General features: G+C 28.4%; 1 protein-coding gene across 1 annotated transcript in view; it reads right to left on the minus strand.

Annotated features, from left to right (window-relative positions):
* The window catches only part of LOC143227582 (ribosome biogenesis protein NOP53-like), a 63,957-nt gene extending 38,218 nt beyond the window's left edge, over positions 1-25,739 (minus strand). Inside the window, exon 1 of the mRNA XM_076459012.1 lies at positions 25,670-25,739. Coding sequence (XP_076315127.1) covers positions 25,670-25,739 — 70 coding nt within the window. The remainder of the gene's footprint in view (positions 1-25,669) is intronic.
* Positions 25,740-27,077: the final 1,338 nt, after the last annotated feature.

Genomic DNA, 27,077 nt, shown 5'->3' on the forward strand with positions numbered 1-27,077 from the left:
GACATACTGTAGTGATAATGAAACAGTATTACATAAGTATTCAGAACAGACATACTGTAGTGATAATGAAACAGTATTACATAAGTATTCAGAACAGACACATATTGTAGTGATAATGAAACAGTATTACATAAGTATTCAGAACAGACATATTGTAGTGATAATGAAACAGTATTACATAAGTATTCAGAACAGACATACTGTAGTGATAATGAAACAGTATTACATAAGTATTCAGAACAGACATATATTGTAGTGATAATGAAACAGTATTACATAAGTATTCAGAACAGACATATTGTAGTGATAATGAAACAGTATTACATAAGTATTCAGAACAGACATACTGTAGTGATAATGAAACAGTATTACATAAGTATTCAGAACAGACATACTGTAGTGATAATGAAACAGTATTACATAAGTATTCAGAACAGACATACTGTAGTGATAATGAAACAGTATTACATAAGTATTCAGAACAGACATACTGTAGTGATAATGAAACAGTATTACATAAGTTATTCAGAACAGACATATTGTAGTGATAATGAAACAGTATTACATAAGTATTCAGAACAGACATATTGTAGTGATAATGAAACAGTATTACATAAGTATTCAGAACAGACATATTATTATAGTGATAATGAAACAGTATTACATAAGTATTCAGAACAGACATACTATAGTGATGATAGAAACTGAGTATTACATAAGTATTCAGAACAGACACATATTGTAGTGATAATGAAACAGTATTACATAAGTATTCAGAACAGACATACTGTAGTGATAATGAAACAGTATTACATAAGTATTCAGAACAGACATACTGTAGTGATAATGAAACAGTATTACATAAGTATTCAGAACAGACATATTGTAGTGATAATGAACAGTATTTATAAGTATTCAGAACAGACACATTTAGTTGATGTATTAGAAAAGAATTATTACATAAATATTCAGAACAGACATATTGTAGTGATAATGAAACAGTATTACATAAGTATTCAGAACAGACATATACTGAAAGTGATAATGAAACAATTATTACATAAGTATTCAGAACAGACATACTGTAGTGATAATGAAAACACTATTACATAAGTATTCAGAACAGACATACTGAAGTGATAATGAAACAGTATTACATAAGTATTCAGAACAGACATACTGTAGTGATAATGAAAAGTATTACATAAGTATTCAGAACAGACATACTGTAGTGATAATGAAACAGTATTACATAAGTATTCAGAACAGACATATTGTAGTGATAATGAAACAGTATTACATAAGTATTCAGAACAGACATACTGTAGTGATAATGAAACAGTATTACATAAGTATTCAGAACAGACATATTGTAGTGATAATGAAACAGTATTACATAAGTATTCAGAACAGACATACTGTAGTGATAATGAAACAGTATTACATAAGTATTCAGAACAGACATATCTGTAGTGATAATGAAACAGTATTACATAAGTATTCAGAACAGACATATTGTAGTGATAATGAAACAGTATTACATAAGTATTCAGAACAGACATACTGTAGTGATAATGAAACAGTATTACATAAGTATTCAGAACAGACATATTGTAGTGATAATGAAACAGTATTACATAAGTATTCAGAACAGACATACTGTAGTGATAATGAAACAGTATTACATAAGTATTCAGAACAGACATACTGTAGTGATAATGAAACAGTATTACATCAGTATTACATAAGTATAATGAAACAGTATTACATCAGTATTCAGAACAGATATACTGTAGTGATAATGAAACAGTATTACATAAGTATTCAGAACAGACATACTTGTAGTGATAATGAAACAGAATTATTACATAAGATGCATTCAGAACAGATTATTGTAGTGATAATGAAAAAAAAAAAAAAAACAAGTATTACATAAGTATTCAGAACAGACATACTGTAGTGATAATGAAACAGTATTACATAAGTATTCAGAACAGACATATGTGTAGTGATAATGAAACAGTATTACATAAGTATTCAGAACAGACATATTATGTAGTGATAATGAAACAGTATTACATAAGTATTCAGAACAGACATAATGTAGTGATAATGAAACAGTTATTACATAAGTATTCAGAACAGACATACTGTAGTGATAATGAAACAGTATTACATAAGTATTCAGAACAGACATATTACTGTGGTACTGTATGATAATGAAACAGAATATTACATAAGTATTCAGAACAGACATATTATTGTAGTGATAATGAAACAGTATTACATAAGTATTCAGAACAGACATACTGTAGTGATAATGAAACAGCATTATTACATAAGTATTCAGAACAGAGACATACTTGTAGTGATAATGAAACAGTATTACATAAGTATTCAGAACAGACATATATTGTGAAAGTGATAATGAAACAGTATTACATAAGTATTCAGAACAAGACATACTGCAGTGATAATGAAACAGTATTACATAAGTATTCAGAACAGACATACTGTAGTGATAATGAAACAGTATTACATAAGTATTCAGAACAGACATACTGTAGTGATAATGAAACAGTATTACATAAGTATTCAGAACAGACATACTAGTAATTGATAATGAAACAATTATTACATAAGTATTCAGAACAGACATACTGTAGTGATAATGAAACAGTATTACATAAGTATTCAGAACAGACATATTGTAGTGATAATGAAACAGTATTACATAAGTATTCAGAACAGACATACTGTAGTGATAATGAAACAGTATTACATAAGTATTCAGAACAGACATACTGTAGTGATAATGAAATAGTATTACATAAGTATTCAGAACAGACATACTGTAAGATAATGAAACAGTATTACATAAGTATTCAGAACAGACATACTGTAAAGTGATAATGAAACAGTATTACATAAGTATTCAGAACAGACATACATTGTAGTGATAATGAAACAGTATTACATAAGTATTCAGAACAGACATATTGTAGTGATAATGAAAGAAGTATTACATAAGTATTCAGAACAGACATACTGTAGTGATAACAAACAGTATTACATTATTATAGTGATAATGAAACAGTATTACATAAGTATTCAGAACAGACATACTGTAGTGATAATGAAACAGTATTACATAAGTATTCAGAACAGACATATTATTATAGTGATAATGAAACAGTATTACATAAGTATTCAGAACAGACATATTGTAGTGATAATGAAACAGTATTACATAAGTATTCAGAACAGACACATTGTAGTGATAATGAAACAGTATTACATAAGTATTCAGAACAGACATATTATTGTAGTGATAATGAAACAGTATTACATAAGTATTCAGAACAGACATACTGTAGTGATAATGAAACAGTATTACATAAGTATTCAGAACAGACATATTATTGTAGTGATAATGAAACAGTATTACATAAGTATTCAGAACAGACATATTGTAGTGATAATGAAACAGTATTACATAAGTATTCAGAACAGACATACATTGTAGTGATAATGAAACAGTATTATTACATAAGTATTCAGAACAGACATACTGTAGTGATAATGAAACAGTATTACATAAGTATTCAGAACAGACATATCAGAAAGTGATAATGAAACAGTATTACATAAGTATTCAGAACAGACATATTGTAGATATAATGAAACAGTTATTACATAAGTATTCAGAACAAAAACATATTATTGTAGTGATAATGAAACAGTATTACATAAGTATTCAGAACAGACATACTGTAGTGATAATGAAACAGTATTACATAAGTATTCAGAACAGACATATTGTGAGTGATAATGAAACAGTATTACATAAGTATTCAGAACAGACATACTGTAGTGATAATGAAACAGTATTACATAAGTATTCAGAACAGACATACTGTAGTGATAATGAAACAAGTATTACATAAGTATTCAGAACAGACATATTGTAGTGATAATGAAACAATTATTACATAAGTATTCAGAACAGAATATACTGTAGTGATAATGAGCAACAGTATTATATAAGTATTCAGAACAGACATATTGTAGTGATAATGAAACAGTATTACATAAGTATTCAGAACAGACATACTGTAGTGATAATGAAACAGTATTACATAAGTATTCAGAACAGACATATTGTAGTGATAATGAAACAGTATTACATAAGTATTCAGAACAGACATACTGTAGTGATAATGTACATAAGTATTCAGAAGAGACTTTCTGTAGTGATAATGAAACAGTATTACATAAGTATTCAGAACAGACATACTGTAGTGATAATGAAACAGTATTACATAAGTATTCAGAACAGACACATTGTAGTGATAATGAAAGAGTATTACATAAGTATTCAGAACAGACATATTATTATAGTGATAATGAAACAGTATTACATAAGTATCTCAGAACAGACATAATTGTAGTGATAATGAAACAGTATTACATAAGTATTCGGTGAACAGACATACTATACTGATAGTGATAAATTTGTTAATACAAGTATTCAGAACAGACACATACATGTAAAGTGATAATGAAACAGTATTACATAAGTATTCAGAACAGACATACTGTAGTGATAATGAAACAGTATTACATAAGTATTCAGAACAGACATATTATAGTGATAATGAAACAGTATTACATAAGTATTCAGAACAGACATACTGTAGTGATAATGAAACAGTATTACATAAGTATTCAGAACAGACATACTATGGCAGTGATAATGAAACAGTATTACATAAGTATGCAGAACAGACATACTGTAGTGATAATGAAACAGTATTTTATAAGTATTCAGAACAGACATTATTATAGTGATAATGAAACAGTATTACATAAGTATTCAGAACAGACATACTGTAGTGATAATGAAACAGTATTGCATAAATATTCAGAACAGACATACTGTAGTGATAATGAAACATTATTACATAAGTATTCAGAACAGACATACTTGTAGTGATAATGAAACAGTATTACATAAGTATCAGAACAGACATATCAAAAGTGATAATGAAACAGTTATTACATAAGTATTCAGAACAGACATACTGTAGTGATAATGAAACAGTATTACATAAGTATTCAGAACAGACATATTGTAGTGATAATGAAACAGTATTACATAAGTATTCAGAACAGACATATTGTAGTGATAATGAAACAGTATTACATAAGTATTCAGAACAGACATATTGTAGTGATAATGAAACAGTATTACATAAGTATTCAGTGACATATTACTGTAGTGATAATGTGAAACATGAGTATTATACAAGTAGGACAGAACATACACATTATAGTGATAATGAAACAGTATTACATAAGTATTCAGAACAGACATACTTATTATTGTGATAATGAAACAGCATTACATAAGTATTCAGAACAGACATATTGTAGTGATAATGAAACAGTATTACATAAGTATTCAGAACAGACATATTGTAGTGATAATGAAACAGTATTACATAAGTATTCAGAACAGACATACTGTAGTGATAATGAAACAGTATTACATAAGTATTCAGAACAGACATACTGTAGTGATAATGAAACAGTATTACATAAGTATTCAGAACAGACATACTGTAGTGATAATGAAACAGTATTACATAAGTATTCAGAACAGACATACTGTAGTGATAATGAAACAGTATTACATAAGTATTCAGAACAGACATACCTGTAGTGATAATGAAACAGTATTACATAAGTATTCAGAACAGACATACTGTTAAGTGATAATGAAACAGTTATTACATAAGTATTCAGAACAGACATACTGTAGTGATAATGAAACAGTATTACATAAGTATTCAGAACAGACATATTGTAGTGATAATGAAACAGCAATTATTACATAAGTATTCAGAACAGACATACTGTAGTGATAATGAAACAGTATTACATAAGTATTCAGAACAGACATACTGTAGTGATAATGAAACAGTATTACATAAGTATTCAGAACAGACATACTGTAGTGATAATGACAACAGTATTACATAAGTATTCAGAACAGACATACTGTAGTGATAATGAAACAGTATTACATAAGTATTCAGAACAGACATATTGTAGTGATAATGAAACAGTATTACATAAGTATTCAGAACAGACATACTGTAGTGATAATGAAACAGTATTACATAAGTATTCAGAACAGACATACTGTAGTGATAATGAAACAGTATTACATAAGTATTCAGAACAGACATACATTGTAGTGATAATGAAACAGTATTACATAAGTATTCAGAACAGACATACTGTAGTGATAATGAAACAGTATTACATAAGTATTCAGAACAGACATATTATTGTAGTGATAATGAAACAGTATTACATAAGTATTCAGAACAGACATATTGTAGTGATAATGAAACAGTATTACATAAGTATTCAGAAACAGACATACATATTGTAGTGATAATGAAACAGTATTACATAAGTATTCAGAACAGACATATTGTAGTGATAATGAAACAGTATTACATAAGTATTCAGAACAGACATATTGTAGTGATAATGAAACAGTATTATTACATAAGTATTCAGAACAGACATACTGTAGTGATAATGAAACAGTATTACATAAGTATTCAGAACAGACATATTGTAGTGATAATGAAACAGTTATTACATAGAAAGTATTCAGAACAGACATACTATTGTAGTGATAATGAAACAAGTATTACATATAAGTATTCAGAACAGACATATTGTAGTGATAATGAAACAGTATTACATAAGTATTCAGAACAGACATACTGTAGTGATAATGAAACAGTATTACATAAGTATTCAGAACAGACATACTGTAGTGATAATGAAACAGTATTACATAAGTATTCAGAACAGACATACTGTAGTGATAATGAAACAGTATTACATAAGATATTCAGGACAGACATATTGTAGTGATAATGAAACAGTATTACATAAGTATTCAGAACAGACATATTATTGTAGTGATAATGAAACAGTATTACATAAGTATTCAGAACAGACATATATTATTAGTGATAATGAAACAGTATTACATAAGTATTCAGAACAGAAATACTGTAGTGATAATGAAACAGTATTACATAAGTATTCAGAACAGACATACTGTAGTGATGAAACAGTATTACATAAGTATTCAGAGACAGACATATACATTATAGTGATAATGAAACAGTATTACATAAGTATTCAGAACAGACATATTATAGTGATAATGAAACAATTATTACATAAGTATTCAGAACAGACATATTGTAGTGATAATGAAACAGTATTACATAAGTATTCAGAACAGACATACATTATTATAGTGATAATGAAACAGTATTACATAAGTATCCAGAACATATACATTGTAGTGATAATGAAAAGCAAAATTATTACATAAGTATTCAGAACAGAGATACTGTAGTGATAATGAAACAGTATTACATAAGTATTCAGAAACAGATTAACATATTATTAGTGATAATGAAACAGTTATTACATAAGTATTCAGAACAGACATACTGTAGTGATAATGAAACAGTATTACATACATATTCAGAACAGACATACTGTAGTGACAATGAAATAGTATTACATAAGTATTCAGAACAAACATATTGTAGTGATAATGAAACAGTATTACATAAGTATTCAGAACAGACATATTGTAGTGATAATGAAACAGTATTACATAAGTATTCAGAACAGACATACTGTAGTGATAATGAAACAGTATTACATAAGTATTCAGAACAGACACATTGTAGTGATAATGAAACAGTTATTACATAAGTATTCAGAACAGACATATTGTAGTGATAATGAAACAGTATTACATAAGTATTCAGAACAGACATACTGTGTAGTGATAATGAAACAGTATTACATAAGTATTCAGAACAGACATATTGTAGTGATAATGAAACAGTATTACATAAGTATTCAGAACAGACATACTGTAGTGATAATGAAACAGTATTACATAAGTATTCAGAACAGACATATTGTAGTGATAATGAAAACAGTATTACATAAGTATTCAGAACAGACATGCTGTAGTGATAATGAAACAGTATTACATAAGTATTCAGAACAGACATACTGTAGTGATAATGAAACAGTATTACATAAGTATTCAGAACAGACATATTATTGTAGTGATAATGAAACAGTATTACATAAGTATTCAGAACAGACATACTGTAGTGATAATGAAACAGTATTACATAAGTATTCAGAACAGACACATTGTAGTGATAATGAAACAGTATTACATAAGTATTCAGAACAGACATACTGTAGTGATAATGAAACAGTATTACATAAGTATTCAGAACAGACATATTGTAGTGATAATGAAACAGTATTACATAAGTATTCAGAACAGACATACAATTGTAGTGATAATGAAACAGTATTACATAAGTATTCAGAACAGACATACTGTAGTGATAATGAAACAGTATTACATAAGTATTCAGAACAGACATACTAGTGATAATGAAACAGTATTACATAAATATTCAGAACAGACATACTGTAGTGATAATGAAACAGTATTACATAAGTATTCAGAACAGACATTATTGTAGTGATAATGAAACAGTATTACATAAGTATTCAGAACAGACATATTGTAGTGATAATGAAACAGTATTACATAAGTATTCAGAACAGACATACTGTAGTGATAATGAAACAGAATTACATAAGTATTCAGAACAGACATAAGATATTGTAGTGATAATGAAACAGTATTACATAAGTATTCAGAACAGACATAATTGTAGTGATAATGAAACAGTATTACATAAGTATTCAGAACAGACATACTGTAGTGATAATGAAACAGTATTACATAAGTATTCAGAACAGACATACTGTAGTGATAATGAAACAGTATTACATAAGTATTCAGAACAGACATACTGTAGTGATAATGAAACAGTATTACATAAGTATTCAGAACAGACATACATTGTAGTGATAATGAAACAGTATTACATAAGTATTCAGAACAGACATATTATTGTAGTGATAATGAAACAGTATTACATAAGTATTCAGAACAGACATATTGTAGTGATAATGAAACAGTATTACATAAGTATTCAGAACAGACATACTGTAGTGATAATGAAACAGTATTACATAAGTATTCAGAACAGACATATTGTAGTGATAATGAAACAGTATTACATAAGTATTCAGAACAGACATTATTGTAGTGATAATGAAACAGTATTACATAAGTATTCAGAACAGACATATTATTTAGTGATAATGAAACAGTATTACATAAGTATTCAGAACAGACATACTGTAGTGATAATGAAACAGTATTACATAAGTATTCAGAACAGACATACTGTAGTGATAATGAAACAGTATTACATAAGTATGCAGAACAGACATACATGTAGTGATAATGAAACAGTATTACATAAGTATTCAGAACAGACATATACTGTAGTGATAATGAAACAGTATTACATAAGTATTCAGAACAGACATATTGTAGTGATAATGAAACAGTATTACATAAGTATTCAGAACAGACATACTGTAGTGATAATGAAACAGTATTACATAAGTATTCAGAACAGACATATTGTAGTGATAATGAAACAATATTACATAAGTATTCAGAACAGACATATTGTAGTGATAATGAAACAGTATTACATAAGTATTCAGAACAGACACACTGTAGTGATAATGAAACAGTATTACATAAGTATTCAGAACAGACATATTGTAGTGATAATGAAACAGTATTACATAAGTATTCAGAACAGACATATTGTAGTGATAATGAAACAGTATTACATAAGTATTCAGAACAGACATACTGTAGTGATAATGAAACAGTATTACATAAGTATTCAGAACAGACATATTGTAGTGATAATGAAACAGTATTACATAAGTATTCAGAACAGACATATTGTAGTGATAATGAAACAGTATTACATAAGTATTCAGAACAGACATATATTGTAGTGATAATGAAACAGTATTACATAAGTATTCAGAACAGACATATTTGTAGTGATAATGAAACAGTATTACATAAGATTCAGAACAGACATACTGTAGTGATAATGAAACAGTATTACATAAGTATTCAGAACAGACATACTGTAGTGATAATGAAACAGTATTACATAAGTATTCAGAACAGACATATTATTGTAGTGATAATGAAACAGTATTACATAAGTATTCAGAACAGACATATTGTAGTGATAATGAAACAGTATTACATAAGTATTCAGAACAGACACATTGTAGTGATAATGAAACAGTATTACATAAATATTCAGAACAGACATACTGTAGTGATAATGAAACAGTATTACATAAGTATTCAGAACAGACATACTGTAGTGATAATGAAACAGTATTACATAAGTATTCAGAACAGACATACTGTAGTGATAATGAAACAGTATTACATAAGTATTCAGAACAGACATACTGTAGTGATAATGAAACAGTATTACATAAGTATTCAGAACAGACATACTGTAGTGATAATGAAACAGTATTACATAAGTATTCAGAACAGACATACTGTAGTGATAATGAAACAGTATTACATAAGTATTCAGAACAGACATACTGTAGTGATAATGAAACAGTATTACATAAGTATTCAGAACAGACATACTGTAGTGATAATGAAACAGTATTACATAAGTATTCAGAACAGACATATTGTAGTGATAATGAAACAGTATTACATAAGTATTCAGAACAGACATACTGTAGTGATAATGAAACAGTATTACATAAGTATTCAGAACAGACATATTGTAGTGATAATGAAACAGTATTACATAAGTATTCAGAACAGACATATTGTAGTGATAATGAAACAGTATTACATAAGTATTCAGAACAGACATACTGTAGTGATAATGAAACAGTATTACATAAGTATTCAGAACAGACATACTATAGTGATAATGAAACAGTATTACATAAGTATTCAGAACAGACATACTGTAGTGATAATGAAACAGTATTACATAAGTATTCAGAACAGACATACTGTAGTGATAATGAAACAGTATTACATAAGTATTCAGAACAGACATACTGTAGTGATAATGAAACAGTATTACATAAGTATTCAGAACAGACATATTGTAGTGATAATGAAACAGTATTACATAAGTATTCAGAACAGACACATTGTAGTGATAATGAAACAGTATTACATAAGTATTCAGAACAGACATATTGTAGTGATAATGAAACAGTATTACATAAGTATTCAGAACAGACACATTGTAGTGATAATGAAACAGTATTACATAAGTATTCAGAACAGACATATTGTAGTGATAATGAAACAGTATTACATAAGTATTCAGAACAGACATACTGTAGTGATAATGAAACAGTATTACATAAGTATTCAGAACAGACATACTGTAGTGATAATGAAACAGTATTACATAAGTATTCAGAACAGACATACTGTAGTGATAATGAAACAGTATTACATAAGTATTCAGAACAGACATACTGTAGTGATAATGAAACAGTATTACATAAGTATTCAGAACAGACATATTGTAGTGATAATGAAACAGTATTACAAGTATTCAGAACAGACATACATGTAGTGATAATGAAACAGTATTACATAAGTATTCAGAACAGACATACTGTAGTGATAATGAAACAGTATTACATAAGTATTCAGAACAGACATATTGTAGTGATAATGAAACAGTATTACATAAGTATTCAGAACAGACATATTGTAGTGATAATGAAACAGTATTACATAAGTATTCAGAACAGACACATTGTAGTGATAATGAAACAGTATTACATAAGTATTCAGAACAGACATACTGTAGTGATAATGAAACAGTATTACATAAGTATTCAGAACAGATATACTGTAGTGATAATGAAACAGTATTACATAAGTATTCAGAACAGACATACCTGTAGTGATAATGAAACAGTATTACATAAGTATTCAGAACAGACATATTGTAGTGATAATGAAACAGTATTACATAAGTATTCAGAACAGACATATTGTAGTGATAATGAAACAGTATTACATAAGTATTCAGAACAGACATATTATTGTAGTGATAATGAAACAGTATTACATAAGTATTCAGAACAGACATACTGTAGTGATAATGAAACAGTATTACATAAGTATTCAGAACAGACATATTATTATAGTGATAATGAAACAGTATTACATAAGTATTCAGAACAGACATATTATAAAGTGATAATGAAACAGTATTACATAAGTATTCAGAACAGACACATTGTAGTGATAATGAAACAGTATTACATAAATATTCAGAACAGACATACTGTAGTGATAATGAAACAGTATTACATAAGTATTCAGAACAGACATATTGTAGTGATAATGAAACAGTATTACATAAGTATTCAGAACAGACATATTGTAGTGATAATGAAACAGTATTACATAAGTATTCAGAACAGACATACTGTAGTGATAATGAAACAGTATTACATAAGTATTCAGAACAGACATATTGTAGTGATAATGAAAGAGTATTACATAAGTATTCAGAACAGACATACTGTAGTGATAATGAAACAGTATTACATAAGTATTCAGAACAGACATATTGTAGTGATAATGAAACAGTATTACATAAGTATTCAGAACAGACATACTGTAGTGATAATGAAACAGTATTACATAAATATTCAGAACAGACATACTGTAGTGATAATGAAACAGTATTACATAAATATTCAGAACAGACATACTGTAGTGATAATGAAACAGTATTACATAAGTATTCAGAACAGACATACTGTAGTGATAATGAAACAGTATTACATAAGTATTCAGAACAGACATACTGTAGTGATAATGAAACAGTATTACATAAGTATTCAGAACAGACATATTGTAGTGATAATGAAACAGTATTACATAAGTATTCAGAACAGACATACTGTAGTGATAATGAAACAGTATTACATAAGTATTCAGAACAGACATATTGTAGTGATAATGAAACAGTATTACATAAGTATTCAGAACAGACATACTGTAGTGATAATGAAACAGTATTACATAAGTATTCAGAACAGACATACTGTAGTGATAATGAAACAGTATTACATAAGTATTCAGAACAGACATACTGTAGTGATAATGAAACAGTATTACATAAGTATTCAGAACAGACATATTGTAGTGATAATGAAACAGTATTACATAAGTATTCAGAACAGACATATTGTAGTGATAATGAAACAGTATTACATAAGTATTCAGAACAGACATATTATAGTGATAATGAAACAGTATTACATAAGTATTCAGAACAGACATACTGTAGTGATAATGAAACAGTATTACATAAGTATTCAGAACAGACATACTGTAGTGATAATGAAACAGTATTACATAAGTATTCAGAACAGACATATTATTATAGTGATAATGAAACAGTATTACATAAGTATTCAGAACAGACATACTGTAGTGATAATGAAACAGTATTACATAAGTATTCAGAACAGACATACTGTAGTGATAATGAAACAGTATTACATAAGTATTCAGAACAGACATATTGTAGTGATAATGAAACAGTATTACATAAGTATTCAGAACAGACACATTGTAGTGATAATGAAACAGTATTACATAAGTATTCAGAACAGACATTATTGTAGTGATAATGAAACAGTATTACATAAGTATTCAGAACAGACATACTGTAGTGATAATGAAACAGTATTACATAAGTATTCAGAACAGACATACTGTAGTGATAATGAAACAGTATTACATAAGTATTCAGAACAGACATATTGTAGTGATAATGAAACAGTATTACATAAGTATTCAGAACAGACATTGTAGTGATAATGAAACAGTATTACATAAGTATTCAGAACAGACATATTGTAGTGATAATGAAACAGTATTACATAAGTATTCAGAACAGACATATTATTGTAGTGATAATGAAACAGTATTACATAAGTATTCAGAACAGACATATTATTGTAGTGATAATGAAACAGTATTACATAAGTATTCAGAACAGACATATTGTAGTGATAATGAAACAGTATTACATAAGTATTCAGAACAGACATATTGTAGTGATAATGAAACAGTATTACATAAGTATTCAGAACAGACATACTGTAGTGATAATGAAACAGTATTACATAAGTATTCAGAACAGACATTATATTGTAGTGATAATGAAACAGTATTACATAAGTATTCAGAACAGACATATTGTAGTGATAATGAAACAGTATTACATAAGTATTCAGAACAGACACATTGTAGCGATAATGAAACAGTATTACATAAGTATTCAGAACAGACATACTGTAGTGATAATGAAACAGTATTACATAAGTATTCAGAACAGACATATTGTAGTGATAATGAAACAGTATTACATAAGTATTCAGAACAGACATACTGTAGTGATAATGAAACAGTATTACATAAGTATTCAGAACAGACATACTGTAGTGACAATGAAACAGTATTACATAAGTATTCAGAACAGACATATTGTAGTGATAATGAAACAGTATTACATAAGTATTCAGAACAGACATACTGTAGTGATAATGAAACAGTATTACATAAGTATTCAGAACAGACATATTTGTAGTGATAATGAAACAGTATTACATAAGTATTCAGAACAGACATATTGTAGTGATAATGAAACAGTATTACATAAGTATTCAGAACAGACATATTGTAGTGATAATGAAACAGTATTACATAAGTATTCAGAACAGACATATTGTAGTGATAATGAAACAGTATTACATAAGTATTCAGAACAGACATATTGTAGTGATAATGAAACAGTATTACATAAGTATTCAGAACAGACATATTGTAGTGATAATGAAACAGTATTACATAAGTATTCAGAACAGACATACTGTAGTGATAATGAAACAGTATTACATAAGTATTCAGAACAGACATACTGTAGTGATAATGAAACAGTATTACATAAGTATTCAGAACAGACATACTGTAGTGATAATGAAACAGTATTACATAAGTATTCAGAACAGACATACTGTAGTGATAATGAAACAGTATTACATAAGTATTCAGAACAGACATACTGTAGTGATAATGAAACAGTATTACATAAGTATTCAGAACAGACATACTGTAGTGATAATGAAACAGTATTACATAAGTATTCAGAACAGACATACTGTAGTGATAATGAAACAGTATTACATAAGTATTCAGAACAGACATATTGTAGTGATAATGAAACAGTATTACATAAGTATCAGAACAGACATATTGTAGTGATAATGAAACAGTATTACATAAGTATTCAGAACAGACATATTGTAGTGATAATGAAACAGTATTACATAAGTATTCAGAACAGACATATTGTAGTGATAATGAAACAGTATTACATAAGTATTCAGAACAGACATACTGTAGTGATAATGAAACAGTATTACATAAGTATTCAGAACAGACATACTGTAGTGATAATGAAACAGTATTACATAAGTATTCAGAACAGACATATTGTAGTGATAATGAAACAGTATTACATAAGTATTCAGAACAGACATATTGTAGTGATAATGAAACAGTATTACATAAGTATTCAGAACAGACATACTGTAGTGATAATGAAACAGTATTACATAAGTATTCAGAACAGACATATTATAGTGATAATGAAACAGTATTACATAAGTATTCAGAACAGACATATTGTAGTGATAATGAAACAGTATTACATAAGTATTCAGAACAGACATATTGTAGTGATAATGAAACAGTATTACATAAGTATTCAGAACAGACATATTGTAGTGATAATGAAACAGTATTACATAAGTATTCAGAACAGACATATTGTAGTGATAATGAAACAGTATTACATAAGTATTCAGAACAGACATACTGTAGTGATAATGAAACAGTATTACATAAGTATTCAGAACAGACATATTGTAGTGATAATGAAAAGTATTACATAAGTATTCAGAACAGACATACTGTAGTGATAATGAAACAGTATTACATAAGTATTCAGAACAGACATACTGTAGTGATAATGAAACAGTATTACATAAGTATTCAGAACAGACATACTGTAGTGATAATGAAACAGTATTACATAAGTATTCAGAACAGACATATTGTAGTGATAATGAAACAGTATTACATAAGTATTCAGAACAGACATACTGTAGTGATAATGAAACAGTATTACATAAGTATTCAGAACAGACATACTGTAGTGATAATGAAACAGTATTACATAAGTATTCAGAACAGACATATTGTAGTGATAATGAAACAGTATTACATAAGTATTCAGAACAGACATACTGTAGTGATAATGAAACAGTATTACATAAGTATTCAGAACAGACATATACTGTAGTGATAATGAAACAGTATTACATAAGTATTCAGAACAGACACATACTGTAGTGATAATGAAACAGTATTACATAAGTATTCAGAACAGACATATTGTAGTGATAATGAAACAGTATTACATAAGTATTCAGAACAGACATATTATAGTGATAATGAAACAGTATTACATAAGTATTCAGAACAGACATACTGTAGTGATAATGAAACAGTATTACATAAGTATTCAGAACAGACATACTGTAGTGATAATGAAACAGTATTACATAAGTATTCAGAACAGACATACTGTAGTGATAATGAAACAGTATTACATAAGTATTCAGAACAGACATACTGTAGTGATAATGAAACAGTATTACATAAGTATTCAGAACAGACATACTGTAGTGATAATGAAACAGTATTACATAAGTATTCAGAACAGACATACTGTAGTGATAATGAAACAGTATTACATAAGTATTCAGAACAGACATATACTGTAGTGATAATGAAACAATATTACATAAGTATTCAGAACAGACATACTGTAGTGATAATGAAACAGTATTACATAAGTATTCAGAACAGACATATTGTAGTGATAATGAAACAGTATTACATAAGTATTCAGAACAGACATATTATTGTAGTGATAATGAAACAGTATTACATAAGTATTCAGAACAGACATATTGTAGTGATAATGAAACAGTATTACATAAGTATTCAGAACAGACATACATTGTAGTGATAATGAAACAGTATTACATAAGTATTCAGAACAGACATACTGTAGTGATAATGAAACAGTATTACATAAGTATTCAGAACAGACATACTGTAGTGATAATGAAACAGTATTACATAAGTATTCAGAACAGACATACTGTAGTGATAATGAAACAGTATTACATAAGTATTCAGAACAGACACATTGTAGTGATAATGAAACAGTATTACATAAGTATTCAGAACAGACATACTGTAGTGATAATGAAACAGTATTACATAAGTATTCAGAACAGACATACTGTAGTGATAATGAAACAGTATTACATAAGTATTCAGAACAGACATACTGTAGTGATAATGAAACTATTACATAAGTATTCAGAACAGACATATTGTAGTGATAATGAAACAGTATTACATAAGTATTCAGAACAGACATATTATTGTAGTGATAATGAAACAGTATTACATAAGTATTCAGAACAGACATACTGTAGTGATAATGAAACAGTATTACATAAGTATTCAGAACAGACATACTGTAGTGATAATGAAACAGTATTACATAAGTATTCAGAACAGACACATTGTAGTGATAATGAAACAGTATTACATAAGTATTCAGAACAGACACATTGTAGTGATAATGAAACAGTATTACATAAGTATTCAGAACAGACATATTATTGTAGTGATAATGAAACAGTATTACATAAGTATTCAGAACAGACACATTGTAGTGATAATGAGACATTATTACATAAGTATTCAGAACAGACATATTGTAGTGATAATGAAACAGTATTACATAAGTATTCAGAACAGACATATTATTATAGTGATAATGAAACAGTATTACATAAGTATTCAGAACAGACATAGTATAGTGATAATGAAACAGTATTATATAAGTATGCAGAACAGACATACTGTAGTGATAATGAAACAGTATTACATAAGTATTCAGAACAGACATACTGTAGTGATAATGAAACAGTATTACATAAGTATTCAGAACAGACATATTGTAGTGATAATGAAACAGTATTACATAAGTATTCAGAACAGACATACTGTAGTGATAATGAAACAGTATTACATAAGTATTCAGAACAGACATACTGTAGTGATAATGAAACAGTATTACATAAGTATTCAGAACAGACATATTGTAGTGATAATGAAACTATTACATAAGTATTCAGAACAGACACATTGTACTGATAATGAAACAGTATTACATAAGTATTCAGAACAGACATATTATTATAGTGATAATGAAACAGTATTACATAAGTATTCAGAACAGACATGCTGTAGTGATAATGAAACAGTATTACATAAGTATTCAGAACAGACATACTGTAGTGATAATGAAACAGTATTACATAAGTATTCAGAACAGACACATTGTAGTGATAATGAAACAGTATTACATAAGTATTCAGAACAGACACATTGTAGTGATAATGAAACAGTATTACATAAGTATTCAGAACAGACATATTATTATAGTGATAATGAAACAGTATTACATAAGTATTCAGAACAGACATACTGTAGTGATAATGAAACAGTATTACATAAGTATTCAGAACAGACATATTATTATAGTGATAATGAAACAGTATTACATAAGTATGCAGAACAGACATATTATTGTGGTGATAATGGAACAGTATTACATAAGTATTCAGAACAAACACATTGTAGTGATAATGAAACAGTATTACATAAATATTCAGAACAGACATGCTGTAGTGATAATGAAACAGTATTACATAAATATTCAGAACAGACATACTGTAGTGATAATGAAACAGTATTACATAAGTATTCAGAACAGACATATTGTAGTGATAATGAAACAGTATTACATAAGTATTCAGAACAGACATACTGTAGTGATAATGAAACAGTATTACATAAGTATTCAGAACAGACATATTATTGTAGTGATAATGGAACAGTATTACATAATATTCAGAACAAACATATTGTAGTGATAATGAAACAGTATTACATAAGTATTCAGAACAGACATATTGTGGTGATAATGGAACAGTATTACATAAGTATTCAGAACAAACACATTGTAGTGATAATGAAAGAGTATTACATAAATATTCAGAACAGACATACTGTAGTGTTAATGAAAGACTATTACATAAATATTCAGAACAGACATATTGTAGTGACAATGAAACAGTATTACATAAGTATTCAGAACAGACATACTGTAGTGATAATGAAACAGTATTACATAAGTATTCAGAACAGACATACTGTAGTGATAATGAAACAGTATTACATAAGTATTCAGAACAAACATATTGTAGTGATAATGAAACAGTATTACATAAGTATTCAGAACAGACATGCTGTAGTGATAATGAAACAGTATTACATAAGTATTCAGAACAGACATATTGTAGTGATAATGAAACAGTATTACATAAGTATTCAGAACAGACATACTGTAGTGATAATGAAACAGTATTACATAAGTATTCAGAACAGACATACTGTAGTGACAATGAAACAGTATTACATAAGTATTCAGAACAGACATACTGTAGTGATAATGAAACATTATTACATAAGTCTTCAGAACAGACATACTGTAGTGATAATGAAACAGTATTACATAAGTATTCAGAACAGACACATTGTAGTGATAATGAAACACTATTACATAAGTATTCAGAACAGACATATTATTATAGTGATAATGAAACAGTATTACATAAGTATTCAGAACAGACATACTGTTGTGATAATGAAACAGTATTACATAAGTATTCAGAACAGACATACTGTAGTGATAATGAAACAGAATTACATAAGTATTCAGAACAGACATATTATTATAGTGATAATGAAACAGTATTACATAAGTATTCAGAACAGACATACTGTAGTGATAATGAAACAGTATTACATAAGTATTCAGAACAGACATACTGTAGTGATAATGAAACAGTATTACATAAGTATTCAGAACAGACATATTGTAGTGATAATGAAACAGTATTACATAAGTATTCAGAACAGACACACTGTAGTGATAATGAAACAGTATTACATAAGTATTCAGAACAGACATACTGTAGTGATAATGAAAGAGTATTACATAAGTATTCAGAACAGACATATTGTAGTGATAATGAAACAGTATTACATAAGTATTCAGAACAGACATATTGTAGTGATAATGAAACAGTATTACATAAGTATTCAGAACAGACATATTATTATAGTGATAATGAAACAGTATTACATAAGTATTCAGAACAGACATACTGTAGTGATAATGAAACAGTATTACATAAGTATTCAGAACAGACATACTGTAGTGATAATGAAACAGTATTACATAAGTATTCAGAACAGACACATTGTAGTGATAATGAAACATTATTACATAAGTATTCAGAACAGACACATTGTAGTGATAATGAAAGAGTATTACATAAGTATTCAGAACAGACATATTATTGTAGTGATAATGAAACAGTATTACATAAGTATTCAGAACAGACATACTGTAGTGATAATGAAACAGTATTACATAAGTATTCAGAACAGACATATTATTATAGTGATAATGAAACAGTATTACATAAGTATTCAGAACAGACATATTGTAGTGATAATGAAACAGTATTACATAAGTATTCAGAACAAACACATTGTAGTGATAATGAAACAGTATTACATAAATATTCAGAACAGACATGCTGTAGTGACAATGAAACAGTATTACATAAATATTCAGAACAGACATACTGTAGTGATAATGAAACAGTATTACATAAGTATTCAGAACAGACATATTGTAGTGATAATGAAACAGTATTACATAAGTATTCAGAACAGACATACTGTAGTGATAATGAAACAGTATTACATAAGTATTCAGAACAGACATATTATTGTAGTGATAATGGAACAGTATTACATAATATTCAGAACAAACATATTGTAGTGATAATGAAACAGTATTACATAAGTATTCAGAACAGACATTTTGTAGTGATAATGAAACAGTATTACATAAGTATTCAGAACAGACATATTGTAGTGATAATGAAACAGTATTACATAAGTATTCAGAACAGACATACTGTAGTGATAATGAAAGAGTATTACATAAATATTCAGAACAGACATATTGTAGTGACAATGAAACAGTATTACATAAGTATTCAGAACAGACATATTGTAGTGATAATGAAACAGTATTACATAAGTATTCAGAACAGACACATTGTAGTGATAATGGAACAGTATTACATAAGTATTCAGAACAGACATATTGTAGTGATAATGAAACAGTATTATATAAGTATTCAGAACAGACATATTGTAGTGATAATGAAACAGTCTTACATAAGTATTCAGAACAGACATACTGTAGTGATAATGAAACAGTATTACATAAATATTCAGAACAGACATACTGTAGTGATAATGAAACAGTATTACATAAGTATTCAGAACAGACATACTGTAGTGATAATGAAACAGTATTACATAAGTATTCAGAACAGACATACTGTAGTGATAATGAAACAGTATTACATAAGTATTCAGAACAGACATACTGTAGTGATAATGAAACAGTATTACATAAGTATTCAGAACAGACATATTGTAGTGATAATGAAAGAGTATTACATAAGTATTCAGAACAGACACACTGTAGTGATAATGAAACAGTATTACATAAGTATTCAGAACAGAAATGCTGTAGTCATAACGAAACATTATTACATAAGTATTCAGAACAGAGATATTGTAGTGATAATGAAACAGTATTACATAAGTATTCAGAACAGACATACTGTAGTGATAATGAAACAGTATTACATAAGTATTCAGAACAGACATACTGTAGTGACAATGAAACAGTATTACATAAGTATTCAGAACAGACATACTGTAGTGATAATGAAACATTATTACATAAGTCTTCAGAACAGACATACTGTAGTGATAATGAAACAGTATTACATAAGTATTCAGAACAGACACATTGTAGTGATAATGAAACACTATTACATAAGTATTCAGAACAGACATATTATTATAGTGACAATGAAACAGTATTACATAAGTATTCAGAACAGACATACTGTTGTGATAATGAAACAGTATTACATAAGTATTCAGAACAGACATACTGTAGTGATAATGAAACAGAATGACATAAGTATTCAGAACAGACATATTATTATAGTGATAATGAAACAGTATTACATAAGTATTCAGAACAGACATACTGTAGTGATAATGAAACAGTATTGCATAAGTATTCAGAACAGACATACTGTAGTGATAATGAAACAGTATTACATAAGTATTCAGAACAGACACATTGTAGTGATAATGAAAGAGTATTACATAAGTATTCAGAACAGACACACTGTAGTGATAATGAAACAGTATTACATAAGTATTCAGAACAGACATACTGTAGTGATAATGAAAGAGTATTACATAAGTATTCAGAACAGACATATTGTAGTGATAATGAAACTATTACATAAGTATTCAGAACAGACACATTGTACTGATAATGAAACAGTATTACATAAGTATTCAGAACAAACATATTATTATACTTATAATGAAACAGTATTACATAAGTATTCAGAACAGAAATGCTGTAGTCATAATGAAACAGTATTACATAAGTATTCAGAACAGACATACTGTAGTGATAATGAAACAGTATTACATAAGTATTCAGAACAGACACATTGTAGTGATAATGAGACATTATTACATAAGTATTCAGAACAGACACATTGTAGCGATAATGAAAGAGTATTACATAAGTATTCAGAACAGACATATTATTATAGTGATAATGAAACAGTATTACATAAGTGTTCAGAACAGACATACTGTAGTGATAATGAAACAGTATTACATAAGTATTCAGAACAGACATATTATTATAGTGATAATGAAACAGTATTACATAAGTATGCAGAACAGACATATTATTGTGGTGATAATGGAACAGTATTACATAAGTATTCAGAACAAACACATTGTAGTGATAATGAAACAGTATTACATAAATATTCAGAACAGACATGCTGTAGTGACAATGAAACAGTATTACATAAATATTCAGAACAGACATACTGTAGTGATAATGAATCAGTATTACATAAGTATTCAGAACAGAGATATTGTAGTGATAATGAAACAGTATTACATAAGTATTCAGAACAGACATACTGTAGTGATAATGAAACAGTATTACATAAGTATGCAGAACAGACATATTATTGTAGTGATAATGGAACAGTATTACATAATATTCAGAACAAACATATTGTAGTGATAATGAAACAGTATTACATAAGTATTCAGAACAGACATTTTGTAGTGATAATGAAACAGTATTACATAAGTATTCAGAACAGACATATTGTAGTGATAATGAAACAGTCTTACATAAGTATTCAGAACAGACATACTGTAGTGATAATGAAAGACTATTAGATAAATATTCAGAACAGACATATTGTAGTGAGAATGAAACAGTATTACATAAGTATTCAGAACAGACATATTGTAGTGATAATGAAACTATTACATAAGTATTCAGAACAGACACATTGTACTGATAATGGAACAGTATTACATAAGTATTCAGAACAAACATATTGTAGTGATAATGAAACAGTATTATATAAGTATTCAGAACAGACATATTGTAGTGATAATGAAACAGTCTTACATAAGTATTCAGAACAGACATACTGTAGTGATAATGAAAGAGTATTACATAAATATTCAGAACAGACATACTGTAGTGACAATGAAACAGTATTACATAAGTATTCAGAACAGACATACTGTAGTGATAATGAAACAGTATTACATAAGTATGCAGAACAGACATACTGTAGTGATAATGAAACAGTATTACATAAGTATTCAGAACAGACATACTGTAGTGATAATGAAACAGTATTACATAAGTATTCAGAACAGACACATTGTAGTGATAATGAAAGAGTATTACATAAGTATTCAGAACAGACACACTGTAGTGATAACGAAACAGTGTTACATAAGTATTCAAAACAGACATATTGTAGTGATAATGAAACAGTATTACATAAGTATTCAGAACAGACACATTGTAGTGATAATGAAACACTATTACATAAGTATTCAGAACAGACATATTGTAGTGATAATGAAACAGTATTACATAAGTATTCAGAACAGACATATTGTAGTGACAATGGAACAGTATTACATAAGTATTCAGAACAGACATACTGTAGTGATAATGAAACAGTATTACATAAGTATTCATAACAGACATACTGTAGTGATAGAAACAGTATTACATACATATTCAGAACAGACATGTTATTATAGTGATAATGAAACAGTATTACATAAGTATTCAGAACAGACATATTGTAGTGATAATGAAACAGTATTACATAAGTATTCAGAACAGACATACTGTAGTTATAATGAAACAGTATTACATAAGTATTCAGAACAGACATATTATTATAGTGATAATGAAACAGTATTACATAAGTATTCATAACAGACATACTGTAGTGATAGAAACAGTATTACATACATATTCAGTACAGACATGTTATTATAGTGATAATGAAACAGTATTACATAAGTATTCAGAACAGACATACTGTAGTGATAATGAAACAGTATTACATAAGTATTCAGAACAGACATACTGTAGTGATAATGAAACAGTATTACATAAGTATTCAGAACAGACATATTATTGTAGTGATAATGAAACAGTATTTCGTAAGTATTCAGAACAGATATATTATTGTAGTGAAGTTGTGTTATTATTTAAAGTTTGGATCTCATTTATAATGAATACATTTTCTTTAATTAAGAGTTTGTTCAATATGGGATGATACAAATGAGAAGACTTTAAAATCCGTAATTAAGGTGTAGTAGTTAGTGTTTTCACTATGTGTTCAGATTGTGGAGTCTGATGGATTTCATAATTTTTTACCACTTCTGCTCGATATCCCCATATGTTTCCAGGTACACAGGTGTAATTGGCACATAGTTATGCTAATGTAAATGACATTACAGCCATTTCATGTGTATTTATATATGATCCTGGATCACATAGTGGTAGGTAATAGGTCTTTAGATCTGAATACATCTTGTATTTTGAAAGGTGATTTAAATATCATTTATAGTTGAACTTGGGGATAAAACAGTTTAATTATTCTTAAAATTTTTGACAATCAGTCTTAATAGATATTTATTAACAGTGTTTTGTTTCTTAGGGGGCTTAAATCTTTGAGAAAGGAAGTTCATCTTCTAGAAATTTATGCAGAAGCAGTTTTAGCAGTCCATCTTCTTCATGATTATGAATAGTAAACAGTAGGCTGATTTTAACAGCTCAATGATTCCAGATTCTAACATTACCTTGACTTTCTGCTTGATCAGGTCTCTCATCACACAGGACATCTGGTAGGGATTCACTTTGACCATCCATGGTCTTGATCTTACCTACTCCATCTGTGAAGACATCTACATACTAGCACAGTAAATGTTGTAGCTCTTTCTTCTGCTTCTAAGTCACTTCCTCACTGATGTTGACATTATGGTTCATCTCTGCCCAGTGGTTTTTAGGACAAACAGGTCTTCATCTTCTCTGATGAACTAACCACCTTCTGTTTCTGTATTTCTGACAGCCACATCTGCAGTGTTCATCAGTGCCTCAACAGCTGCACTCATTAGGTCTTCTTCATTCTTGAAGTACCTCTTCAGTGGATTGACATCATAAATCAACTTTCACGTTATAGTCCATTCTGTTTACCAATTCCTTCACCTCCAAACGTCCTTTCTGTTACAGCATGAGTTTGTTTTTGGTACTAGAACTGAGACCGTCTATTCAGTCTTGGTTCAACAATCCTTGGCCTTTTTATCATAGCAATGTTTTAGACTGTGTTGAGCTGTACAGAGACTTTCTTGAGCAGGTTGACAGGTTTCCTCCAGTCAGTTTCTGATTGTTAACAAATACTGGTATGTGTTACTTACTTCTGACTCTTCTTTTCTTGTCCACATTTCTTTAGATGTGTGCATCAGATCTTATACTGTTATTCTGTATAGAAACTCAAGGAGGGAAAATCTTGAACTTGCTTGTAGGACTTCTCATTCAGCAAATAATACTGCCTGCAGGTTTCTGTCTAGTCATGCAATCTCCTCTGGCATCTCTTCTTCAGCATGTTCTTTAAGTTCCTGCTGACTGTCTCAGAAGAGCCCATAACATCTGACGTTGTATGAGGTAAAGTTCTGATAAATCTGAGCATCTCTTACATCAGTTCTGAAGTGGGTGTCTCTGTCGCTCAAGACTGTTTTTGGATAATCTACTCTGCAGAAAACTTCCAGAAGGGCTTATCTTACTCTCTATAACCTATCTTTGGAAATGCTATGGCTTCTGGGTAATGTGCTGTATAAATGTATCTCAAGACAGTTGGTATGAGTATTAAAACTTTTATTAAAATAAAACGTTTCAATCTTCATAGGTTTATTCTAAATAGTTTATAACTTGTAACAACAACATTTCTTTATTCTGTATAGAAACTCAAGGAGGGAAAATCTTTACATTTATATATATTTATATATTTTATTTATTTAAGTATATAAATGAGTTTACTGTGTTGTATTACATAAAGCATTGAGCTGATCATGAGTTTACTGTGTTGTATTATATAAAGCATTGAGCTGATCATGTGTTTACTGTGTTGTATTACATAAAGCATTGAGCTGATCATGAGTTTACTGTGTTGTATTGCATAAAGCATTAAGCTGATCATGAGTTTACTGTGTT

This window comes from Tachypleus tridentatus, chromosome 9 (genome assembly GCF_004210375.1).
Source record: "Tachypleus tridentatus isolate NWPU-2018 chromosome 9, ASM421037v1, whole genome shotgun sequence".
In the NCBI taxonomy this organism is placed as follows: domain Eukaryota; kingdom Metazoa; phylum Arthropoda; class Merostomata; order Xiphosura; family Limulidae; genus Tachypleus; species Tachypleus tridentatus.